Source organism: Parus major, chromosome 6 (genome assembly GCF_001522545.3).
Source record: "Parus major isolate Abel chromosome 6, Parus_major1.1, whole genome shotgun sequence".
Taxonomy (NCBI): domain Eukaryota; kingdom Metazoa; phylum Chordata; class Aves; order Passeriformes; family Paridae; genus Parus; species Parus major.
The window spans coordinates 6,089,311-6,102,023 of NC_031775.1; the positions used below are offsets into that span (position 1 = coordinate 6,089,311).

Genomic DNA, 12,713 nt, shown 5'->3' on the forward strand with positions numbered 1-12,713 from the left:
TTTGGATAGGCAGAAACAGAGCTGTAGTCAGGACTTAGGCATGAGGATGTAGAGGAGCAGTTACAGTAAAATAGGAAGAGTTAGTTATTAAATTTGGTTTTATACAATTATGTAATCAGCTGTAGCATGACTTAGTGTAGAGCACAGCATGTAATGAATGTGTACCTAGCAGATTCCTGGGGAGACTTAATGTGCTGTACTGGATTCATTGCTGTGACTGGAACTCACATAACTGGATATAAATTAGCTGGAGTATTGCTAGCAACATAGCTGTGGCAGTGTTGGTGCTGCATTCCCAGTTCAGCTTGGAAAAATAAATAGCTATTTGAGTACCAGAGTCTTGGCTGAGCTCTGTGTGACCAGGATAACAGTGGCAGCAGTACACATGCTGGCTGCTTACTCCTCACACACTGCCATCTTCCTGTGCCTTCAAACACTGAAATCAGCAATAGGAGTCTCTCTCATACAGAATTTAGAAAATTTTACCGATAGTGAGTGTAACCTTCTCTGACTTAGTAATGTTACACTAACCTGTATGGACTGACAAATTTAGCTTGTTCTTGTACTAAACACAGCCGTATTTAAAGAGAGGTGTACTGCTAGAGACTGTTCTCTCTTTAATGCTGAACTGGAGTGCTAACTTTGTATTGTAAGAAGAAAGTGTTTTGAAAGTCTAATTCTAGTAATAATTGACATTTAAATGTTAATGCCTCTTAAACATTGACTAAGGTACTTCATTTGCATGCTCATTAAGAAATAAGTTTTCTTCTGATCTTAACAATTTCTTCCTCCTCCTTCTCAATTAATATTATAAACTTGCTGCTCTGGGGGGAAGCTAATGTGTTAATACAGTTTTAAATAAGGTTGTTCTGTTTCTGTTGCCCTGGATCCTTTGATCTTGGCAAGGATTGACCATCCTCTGTGGTAACCCAGCAATGACTTGAAACCACCTCAGATCAGCACTTGCTGCTGTTGTAGGCAAGAATGAAACATGAAGTATTTCACAGAACTGTGAGATCTGCGAAGTTCTTTTTTCTGTGGGAGGCAGGTTTTATAAAAAATGTTTCATTTCAGCTTATCTTTTGTGAATGGAAATGAAGTTCTATTTTTCAAGCACAGATCTTCACTGTAACTTATCAGATACGGCCTATTTGTATGAAGAGGTATGAATGAAAATGTGATCCATGTAGTGCAAAGTTGTTAAATGCATCAGTACATTTTCCTGAGGCTTTAGATCAATTAGTCCCTTGTGTACCTTTGAAATACATATTCATTGTGTTCTTTTGGCATCTGGTGAGGTCCACAAGAGAGATTCATCTTTGTTTATGAGAAGCCTGAAGCTGAGAAAGAAACAGACTTGCAAAATAAAAAGATGTTTATGTGTCATGCATTATGTTGTATAAGTTGCCCCTACAATTATTATTTTTTACTAGCCACAAAATAGTTCACCTCAGTGACTTAATTGTGCTTGAAAGAAACAGAGCCAAAAGAGATGAACAAACAATAGCAAATCTGTCTCTAGAGGACATGAAGTAGAAAGCAGGGGTTCAATATTGCAGCAGCTGGGATTTCATTTCCAGGAGGCAGAAGCCTTTATTTTGGGGTTTTCAACCCTTTTAAGGGTTCCCTTATAAGGTGTTCCAATACAGGTTAACCTGATTGGTACAAGGAGCAACACCTCTCTCATCCCATTGGTGGGACAAGAGAAAAAACATCTCAGAACATCTGTGTCAGTGTTTTGAGAACTAAAATCTTATTTACACAACAGTCCTTGACAGAGAAAAGTTTCCCAAAAGACTTTCCTTTGGGAAACAGATCAGCCACTGAGAGCCTGAAACCCTCTCAGGTTCAGAAAATCATGTCCACACAAGTCAAACTGGCAAATTTTAGGTTTAAGCCATTGTTGAACTGTCAGTTTATTGCTGTGGCAGTGTTTGGCAGTGGGCAGTGAGACTGATGTGGCCTGGGTAAAACTGCACTCAGAATGCCAAGCAGGCAGCAGGTGGGCAGCACCCTCTGCTTGATGGCCACTTAACACCTCTTCTGTTTGCATCATTATAGAAATGCCATTAGCAAAGGAGCAAAGGTTCAGGTGAATGATTTGTACTGAATAAAACTTGGAATTGAGAATCAAAACTTAGACCGTGGTAAAAATTCAGTAGACCCTGATAAACTTGCCACTGCTCTGTATAAGTGATTGTACCTAAATAAATAATGTATTCTGCTACTGTAAAAATGTTAGAGGTAGCAGTTTTTTATATTGCCTCTTGTAGTGTGATATGCAGTGTGGTGATACCTTTATAGAGTTGACTGCATCTTAACCAAAAGACTTAAAGAATATATTCTCTCCAGGTTTACAAATTTGATGATATTTTGGCATACTTAGTATTATTTCTAGCCTAAAAATAGCATATGCATATAATGAGGTAATTTTTTTTGTAATTCTATAATCTCTTTGATAATTCTGATATCTTCTTTTTTTTACAAGTATGGCTCCAGGATTTCCCATTTCATTTTAGCAATATAATGAGCAAGAAACAAAAAAGCACATCAGGACAGATTTCATAAATTAATCAAATGGGGGCTTGAGTTCCTACTGATAGTGTTGAACTGTTTCTTTTCCCGTTGTGCTGTGTTCTCTATGTGTGTACTGAGATAATTACAACAGCGGTGAGGGAATTGGTGTGGATGACCTTTGTCCCTGCTTTGCTGGTGAAAGAGTCAGGTGTAACACAGGCCTGGAGTACTGATTGAAATCTTTGGGGAGTGTGTGACATACTAACCTTCTTTGCAATTAGGTCTTCATTTGTTGTTGTGGAATATCTTACTGCTCCACTTCCTTGCATTTTAATAGCAGTAAAAGGTATATTGGAGGTGCACAGCTTTGAAAAGCCATGCAAGATACTTTTGTTTGAAATAGTTTGTCTTGTTTTGTACTTTTTCCCATTCCCATGATGACTCTTTCACAATTGTAACTGTGACCAACTGTATGTTCACTGTGTGTGTATTTGTTTGAATCATTGCTTAAAATAAAATGTTGGTGAAATTTGTTAACTGGGAATACAATATAAATATGTAAAAAAATTTGTTAAACTGTAATTCTAGGATTCTAATTGCACTTTTCCTCTAGCATTTTAGAAATGTTTTGAACTAAGTAACATTTGTGTTTTTATGGTATTACTGTGCAGATTATTTCAAAGCACTCTGTTAGAACTTGTCCATAACATGGAGTATAAACTCCTGCTTCATCAGTCTTTCACTTGCTGGCCATGGGCCTGGAGAGGACAAACAGCGACTTGAGCATTGAATACAGCTGAGTGTTGGACAGTATAAACTTGACTGTTCTCAAAATTAACAGTCTATTTATATAAAAGCCCAAGAAACAAACAAAAAACAAACAAGCAAAACCCAAAACAAAAACAAATATCTCTATAATAACCAAATCAAAAGAGCACCAAGAAACCATGAGATATAACATTCTATCAAATTACGAAAATTAAATATAAGTGTCTGTAGCGTGGCCCTTGGGCATTGTACACAGGCTGCAGTAAGGGAGGCTTTCCTATGGGGAGGAAAAAGGAAACTTGCTGTTTCAACAAGTAATTCAAACTTGTATTCTTGTTTTTGTCCCCTGGTAGAATGATGAAAATGTGTCACTCCAGGACATCACATTCTCAGTTCCATCAAGTCCAGAACCACAAGAACCTGAGTCAACTTTTAAGGTAAATTACATTGATTAACTCTAAGGAATAAGAGATGCCAACCTGTTTATGTTTAGAAAGCACACCCAAAGTCTGTATGTTACTGAAGTACTGCTTCTTTCTTTGTTTAAATGCTAACCTAGGTGAACCCCACAAAGTCAGTGGCAAGTTTATTGTTTTAGAATGGGTTATTAAAGGCAGAAGAAATCACAATTGGTATTGCAAATGGGATCATCTTTCATAGTTGCAGACTGGTAGTGTTGTATTTTCTGTGGTGGTAAGGTTTTGTAGCATTGCTTGGCTCTTATTGTAAAATCACTATGCAAAGATCACTAATTCTGTATTTATGGGAGGGAAGCAGTGCTTACTAGAAATATAACAGGGCTATAAATACTTCATGAGGTTGAAGAACACTTAAAATGTAATGCTTGTTCTGAGTTCAGTAATTTCTGTTTTTGATAAATAGGACGTCAGGTAGTGTTTGCTAACTAGGCATGTTCAGCTACATAATGTCACTTGTTTGCACAGCAGATGAATTTCTGCTGCAAAAATGCAGCTGATTTACTTACCCTGGAAATTTAGTGGGTCAGCTGAATTTGGCATCTTAAAAGGACTTCTAGTCAAATTTCTTCACTCTTTGAAGCCTGTGTGCCTGCAGCCCCTCTCTCTGTGTGACTGGGAGGAGGAAAGCATGTTCTGTGTTACTGCCATACCTGCAGGCATGTCCTGTAGGGGTGTTGCTTTAGATCATGCAGTCCTTATAGGAAACCACTGTTCTGTTGCAGATGGATGATCTGCTGAACGAGATCAGGAAGCTTAAAGATGAACTGAGGAAAAAGGATGAAACAATCAACCAATTAGAGCAACAGCTTGTAAGTATAATCCAAAATGTTTAGCAAAATCCCAGATATGCACTGCAGAGTGCAACTTCAATAGGCAATACTGATGAAGGCTTTAAGAGAGCTTAGCTATTATTTTCCTGCACTTTCACTGTAACAAAAGTAGGTTTCAGTTCCCAGTTGTGCTCCTGGGATATTTAATTCCATAATCTGGTCATGATTTTGTGTGGCACTAAGCAAGGATGTTTATAATGCTGTTGCAAGTATTTAATTTCCAAAACAGTTTTGAACATAAAATTCCAGAATCTGCTCAAAAGTAACAGTGAAGAAAAGATAAGGCTACACTTAAAGTATTTTAAAAATGGACAAGGCTTGGGCCATTCTGCTTAAAGTTTTTGTTACTGTTTTATTTGGTTTTTTTATCCCTCTCCTTTCCTCTACTGTCCATTATCTTAATAAAGCATTACACCATAGAATTCAAAGCTGAGCAAGGTAGTGTTCTAAGTTGATTCTAAGTAGGTTTACAATACAGAACAACTTTAACAGTCAGATTAAATCTGCCAACTGAGAACAAGTTGTGGGGGCACTTCATCATAAATCAGATTCAGGGAGACACAAGGCCTCAAGCAAAAGTCACATGTGCCTTTTACCATTTTGCTCTTGTTTTGAGTTTGGATTTTGCCATGTATGTCTTTGCATTTGGTTCTGGTAAATTCTGCTGTGACAATTCTTGTAAAATAGCCCCACATTTCCAGGCCATTTCAAGCTACAGCAAGGTCCTACAGGCAGGGTAGATTAGATGTCACGAGGTGCACAGCATACATATTTATTATAGCTGGGAACAATACTTGTGTCACCGTAATCTCTAATGAAATGTTAAACATGTGCTTTGTAGGTGTGTGCAGTAAAACTGAGTTGTGGCCTTCATCCTCTCCCTCTCTGGCTTGGGAACATTCCCTCTAAAACAAAACTGAAAGATGAAGATTTGGCATTTGCTCTGCTGTTTGAACAGCAGAATCCCAGATCACACCATACCAAACCAAATTACCTTGTTTGTTAGCATTTTGCAGTAAGTGTTGGGTTTTGCATACACTTAGTCCTGCTCTTGACAATCAGCCAAAAGTCCTTGAAGGAAGTTTCTCCTTCCCTGCTGTCATGGACCTGATTTCTGGAGTAACCTGGACCTGGTGCAGCAGACTAACTCTGCTGTAGAGATGGGCAAAACTTTGCATTTGTAATGACTGAAAGATGACTTGAAGAACTCAGAGCTTTGGAAGTTTAAGTAAAAAAACTCTGTCCAAAAGTCAATATTTATTCAGGGTTACTTCTCAATATCCTTTGGGAAAAGCAGCAGTTGTGCAGCACTGGAAATAGTGGTTTCTACAGTTTAATCATATTGCGCTCTACAGTCAAGTCATACATGATGTTTGAACACTGGGCCTTGTGGGCTCAGTTTGTTAATTTCTAACTAATTCTTGTTTCTTTTTCTCTTTTTTGGGGTGATTAAGGCCACTAGATGTAACTGCCAGAAGGACAGTCAAAAACCTCCAGGGGCAGTGCCTGCCTGTGCCGATAAATTCACGCAAACCTCCTGGAGGAGGAGTTCTGTGAGTAAAGTGAGCCCTTCATGCTCGGGTACCTCTTTCTGCCTTTCATTCTACACTTCTGTAACCTTGGCTCCCACACCAAGTCAGCCTTGTTTAAGAGGTTCTGTACTGTGTGTGAGTAGTGTCCTTCCTGCTGGGCAGCACTTGCATTCTTTTGCAGCCCTATTATGTAAACAAATATTACAAACATTTATTTTAAATAATTCAACTTTAGAAATCTTCTCTTTGAATAATCACCATTTGCAGTATTTAAGTTACAGTCAATCCAAGCTGTATATCTAGTCATACTTACGAGATTTTCTTATATCCTGACTTCAAAGTCATAGGTATCTCTTTGGGATTTTTCCTGGTCAAATTTTCAACAAATTGTTGATGTTTTCATATTTTTGAGGAAAAGAAACAGTGTATTCTAAGTTTCAATGCAAAAGTTAATATTGTTTAATATTTCTTCTTCTTATTTTTATAATTAATTTGAATAATTTGAATCATTAAAAAAATAATTGTGTTAAAATCACTTTGACAAAAGACATCTTCATTCCCATATGTTGTTGCATGGATCACATTTATTTCCACTGTGTACAATTTACTTTCTTCATGAAACACCAATAGAACATTTAAGATGAGTGAGGGACAACATATTTGAAATTATATAATAAGAAGAAATTACTTTTGCTAAACAAAGCTTTTGTTAATTACCAGCAGATAGCATTTGGATCTTGAAGCTACTGCTCTAGCTAGAAAACATAGGACATTTTATTAAAAGGTTAAAAATGGGTTGGATTTTTTTTGTTTCTTTGTTTTTATCTTACACTGAGTTACTTGATGTAAGCTTGTAACAAAGATGAATCACCCCTGCTACCCTTCTAAAATTGCTCTTTTAAATATATAGCACTAGGGCAGAGGCACCACTAAGCTGTATGTTCACCAGTTACTGGCAAACAGCCTTACCCATGTCTTCAACCTTTCTGTCTGATAAGAACCCACTGTCATAGGATTATAACCTTATGTAGCTTCTGGGTTGCTTTGACACTTATTCTCTCCCATGTACATGTAACATCCTGGTTCATCCCATTTGTTTCTTCTCTTTTACTTTGGGGCTTCTGAGCCCTTGCATTGTTTCTTTTTCCCAATTTAATTTCATGTGATTGCTGTTCATTGGATGTCTTCATGCATTCATACTGTTACAAGGTTAGTGTCTATTGTTTCCATCTTCTTTTTTTTCTAGCTCATTTATCACATGGCTTCAGAGACAAGATTAATAGTCTTGGAAAGTTAGTTGCTAACTACACAAAGTTTGTGCAACTTGTGGCATTAATTGATATGACAAAGCTGTTGGAGAAGATGGGGAATTTGAGTTGCTGTGTCAAGCACAAGGAGTCACTCAGCACAATTGTCTGGTTTGGGTCAGGTTAGCCAGTATATTTTTTTTAAGTTACATTGTAATTTTGTTCAAAAAGATGAGGTTTTTTGTCAGGAGAAAGTTTGTGTTAAGGGACAGTATCTTGAAGAAGAGCTGAAGGAAGCTGTGCTGTATTGTGGTTGGGTGTGTGGATATCTCTATATGATACACATACACATTTCTAGGCATATGATCATTTTACCTGCACAGTCCAAACAACTTGGTACTTTTATCCATGTGCAAAGTTTCTCATTAATTTGATAAAGGACTTAGGACAGTACATGAACTGTTAAAAAATTCTGAAACTATGCTGATTTTCAGGACCTTTTGATAGCTGGGAAGTTTTGGCAGAATGCCTTGGGCATGTTTTTTGGGTTTTTTCAGTGTCTTCACATGCATATTTGTAAGTTACAGGCTTTCTGTCAGCCAACAGAAACAGGAACTCTGTAATGTGGGATTTCTTCAAGGAGCAAATGGTCTGCCTGGTGCAGCCAAATTTCAGTTCTAATGGTCAGACCTCAACTTTCTGGTTTAATGCTTCCTCTGCTAACATGCATTTGGATGCTTCCTTGCATGGCTTAATAGACATGTAAATGTATAAAATAATTTTTGATTTGGAACCTAATAACAAAAACATCTGTTGCAATAGAAAGGAGACATTCAGCTCTTATTTTCTTGACGTTAGAGTATAATAAATAGAAGGAGACACCTAAGGAAGACATTCTCACTACTCAAATCCGAACAGCCTCTTCAAGAAATGGTTTTGCTTTATTAACATTCCTGTTCAGTTTAATGGTCATTTAATATAGAAAACTGATCTAAGAATAAAGACTAAGAAAAATCATGGGTTTTGGTCCTATATATGGTATAAATAATGAAATAATGTTTATTAAATTATCAGGTTTTTATGTAGACTAGGGTTTTATATATATATATATATATATATATAGACTAGCTTTTTTATTTTTAAACCAAATTGTAATTGAAATCTTGGCAATGACAGAATGGCTCCTTTGAGGCATCTTAGGTTTTTGCTCTTCTAAGCTTGTTAATAGTTTTCAATTTTGATGAATATTTATCTATTTCAGTTTTTTCTATTAGTGTTGATGCCAGTCATTTTAAATTATGGTGGATATTAGGTACTTCAGGTATCAAAATTTTCAAAATTAGTGTGACTATTTATAAATTCTATATATTCTATAAAAATCAGAACTGATACAATGTGTTTATTCTTTAGAAGTCAGTACCAGTCTGGGAACACAGTGATTTAGTGTTCCAAGGAATACTATAAATGCTTACTGAAACATGCTTAACAAACATTGTTAATGTAGTGTGTCATAAAGAATAGATGCTAGAATGCACTAGGAAGCAGTGAGAGTGTAAAGCAGCTATTTCAGTTAGGAATTTAAGACCATATGAATTGCAGCAATTCAGCTGACCATTTGAAGTGGCTGGAATTTCTGATCAATTCATTGTTCTGCCATTAAATAAATAAGTAGATATCATTAAACATATTAGTTTTTAAAAGTCATGTTCACATATTTTCTTTGTTATTAAATATTTGTAGAAAATGGCCCATTCTAATGTGATTATAAACTTGTCTGGTGTTCTCTTCAGGGACCACAGTTTTTCAAAGTAATTTTAGGTTTTTTCATATTTAAAGGTAAATATGTACCTAAGTGGAAGTTGTGTAACTTTAACTTAATTCTTGGAACTTAGTGCTCACATAATAAAAACCACAGTCTGGAAAGAAATATTTGGGAAATTTGACTACTTAAAAATTAATAGGTCGCTACTTACTGCCTGTTTGCTGTGTCTGTGACCTGGTATTTCTTTTAAGTGTCCTGGCAGGATGCTTAAAATTTAGGTAACTTCTTATTGTTTGTGTTTTATTCTTGGTTAGCCATCCTTGGGATAATGGCTTGTACAAATATTTGCTGGCAAGGTAGACCATGACATTTCTGAAAGGATCTCTTACAGGTCTCTTGCACAGAATTCATTCCATTTAGTGTGTCTCATGATTTTACTGTCATGGAAGAAAATAACCAAACCCTGGAAGAAGATAAAAATTACTTGAAGAAATTAGTGTTAATGGACAGCTTACAAGAAAGAAAAACTGTATTATCCATTGCCACACTTGACTTTCAGGCTTTGCAGGATATTTGTCTAATAGTAAATACTGATATTTTCAAGACTTTGAGGGTAAAGGGGTTAGAAGTCAATTTTTTATCAATAAATCATTTGGTTTCTTGGGCTGGAAAGGATGTTTGCAGATACTGAGAAGTAAGTGACATGCGAGCAAACTGTGAAGTCCTGAATTTGGTCCAAGATACCTGCAGAAGACTCTGGCCTGTGAGGACCAGTTCCTTGTAGTTGCTGGTTTCTCTTCCACTCCCTGGAAGAGGAAATAGTGTGTACAGTAAAAGCTGGGTGTTTCCCCTTGGTAACAGCTCACAGTGATGAGAATGAGCTTTGCTGCCTAAATGTGTGTACAAGTTAATTCTTGTCTCTGCTAAAATGACAACAGAACCTGTCAATTTGTGTGGGAGCATGCATGATCTTGTTCTTTGTTCCATCTTTTCTCTACTTTTGCACTGAGATATTCTTTGCCTCTCTTTTGAATTTTGTTTCAGTTTGTCATTCCTTTCACGTCAGTTGTTTTGATGAACCTTTGTAATCCTTTGTCTTTGTGTATTGTTGTCCTTCTGGTTTTAGTCCAGAAGGTTTTTAATCCAGAAGGTTTGATGTCCTTCCACCTAAGCCTTGAACATCCTGTATGTGTCATCTTCACAACCATTAATTTAAACTTGCAGCTTTTGAAGTTCAGTCACTGTATGTGTTCATCTTCACATCCATCCTTGGTTTCTGTCACTCTCCAATGCTCTGCTGTTTGCTTCCTGTTCTTATACATGTACTTGGTGAAACAAAACCTCAGCTGGACTAGGTGGTCATACTGTGCACATGTCTCTTGTGCTGTGACTGTGCATGACATGTAGGGACTACACAGTAGAGATATCCTTGAACCCTTCTTGTTGGTTTAGTGTAAAGCAGCACATAACACTAGGTTGGTGATGCTTTTCATCTGAATACTTTCAGAAAGAGAGTATTGCATGTGCTCATTTGTGCTCTCTTTCTGGGTACTAGGTCAGTAAGAGAAGACTGCTGTAGAAACATTTTCTTTGCCTCACTATTGAAGCCTGTCATTCTAGGTTTGTTCATGATGTGAAGCTCTGAGACAACTGGCAGTGCTTGGTGAGAGGCAGCAAAAAACATCTTCTCATTGAAGTGCTCAGAGGCTCCAGTTGTATGAATTTAAAAAAGGATCTTTGCTGTATTTGTAATTGTTTCTGCAGCAGAAAAGACTTTTTAAAGCAGTAGCAGTTTTGCATGTTGGTGTATCCTTGGGAAAAGAACTGGAATATCTGGCTGTTGGGCTAAAATTACTGTGCAGCAATACCTTGGAAATACTTTGCTTCTCCTTTCCTGGCAGAAGCAATTGCTTATGTTCATGTGATTTCTTATTCTAAGGCTGAAGTCTGCTCATAACTAACAATGAAAAACTCTGGCCTTAGTCTTAATAGTAGCATTTAAAAAAAGAAACAGCCACCAGGCTTTCCCAGTGCATTTATAGTCAGAATTTCATAAAGCATTTAGTACAACATAAAGCAACAGTACAATTCATCAGGATCTCAGAAGAGCATTTGTCCTTCTGGTTTGTAGGCTGCTTTATCTCAGCTGCTCTTATTTTTCTACTCCTGAATCTCATGTTGTTTTAAATTTCTCTTTGGGGATTCCTTTGCTATTTCACAAATCCATTATCTGGAAAATAAGAGGAATGGGATTTAAGGGTAGTGGCTGGATGCACATAATAGCTGTGGGGAGGGACTGTTCAAACTGCTGTCTAACATTAAAGTCTTAATGGACAAAGTTGCTTCAGAGCACAGAAGAATTCCATCAGATTTTTTTTGTTTGGGTTTGGTTTTTTTTAGTAGAAGTTGAGGTAAGTCATGTTCTCATCTTTCAATTCTAGAATTCCTTGCCTTGTGAGTTTTATAGACATTGTAATAAATAAGTGGTGATTCAGGTTTTTCTTCTTTCTTACTTTTGGAAGAAAACTGCCACATTATCTGTGTATTTTGAATATGTACCATCATCTGAGGAGATGTATTATTAAGTGTTTCTTTTTTCCTCCTCTTTGGATTTCTTGGGAACCTCAGTGCATATTGGAGTAATAGGAGATGAATCTGAGTTGATGTTTAAAGGAGAAAGCTTGGTAAACTTGTTAGATGGAGTTTTGAACAATAATTACTATTAAAATGAAATTAATCTTTTTGTAAAACAGGCATATTTGCAGATACTAAATCTTCATGTTCTATATCAATGGGATTGGAACATTCTTTATAATTTTTATAATCTGTTTAAGTCAACACTCAACACATTCTCAGTGCTGTATCTGCTGATCCTTACTTTTTAAATTGATGTTGATTTTAATTACCTTCTTTATTGTACAATTAAACAACAGTTGTTTTGGGGTATTTTTAGAAAAAAAAAATTATTTATTCATCTATTACAAAAAAATCTGGCATTTATTTGAAACTTACCTATATGAAGCAATGCCAACTGCAGCATTTGGGAGAAGGGGATTAAAATACGCCTGGAGACCAGTTCAGTTCATCAGGCAAAAGATTCAAGGAAGTCACTTGCACTTTCTTCATTTATCTCTCCAGTCAGAGCAATGATAAAATACTGTGAAGAATTTTTGAGAAGACTGTACTTAGTGCTGTGCTTTGAAGTGCTAATATGGATGCTTAAATATTTCTGGAATGTATCAAGACATGTAAATATTTCTTTGCCTTTACAATAGTGTCCTAGCTGTTATGTAGCTCAGATGGCTCGTGCTTCTCTTAATCTCTCTTTTCAGAGAGTAAAAAGGAGAGGATATAAAATGGTCACCTCCATTCTTAACATGGTAAAAATTTCAAAGAAGTCTGGAAAAAGCCCATTGCCAACTCAGATGGGTCTGTGCAAAATCACACTTGTGCTTGGTGGTAAGGTGCTTTCTCCTATGTGGAGTTTCATTTATGTTTAGAGAATGGAAAGAGTTTTTCTTGGTTTTCCAGCACCCTGACACAATTTTGGATGAAATGTGAGCAAACATGTGAAATGT

The 12,713-nt window shown here is 36.5% G+C and overlaps 1 protein-coding gene across 7 annotated transcripts in view; it reads left to right on the top strand.

Annotated features, from left to right (window-relative positions):
* CCSER2 (coiled-coil serine rich protein 2) overlaps nucleotides 1–12,713 on the top strand; it is a 61,814-nt gene that overhangs the window by 33,694 nt on the left and 15,407 nt on the right. For all 7 annotated transcript variants that reach the window (XM_033515500.1, XM_015633134.1, XM_015633137.1 and 4 more), the window contains 3 exons: nucleotides 3,639–3,722; nucleotides 4,487–4,573; nucleotides 6,049–6,147. In XM_033515500.1, the coding sequence (XP_033371391.1) occupies nucleotides 3,639–3,722; nucleotides 4,487–4,573; nucleotides 6,049–6,147 (270 nt within the window). The remainder of the gene's footprint in view (nucleotides 1–3,638; nucleotides 3,723–4,486; nucleotides 4,574–6,048; nucleotides 6,148–12,713) is intronic.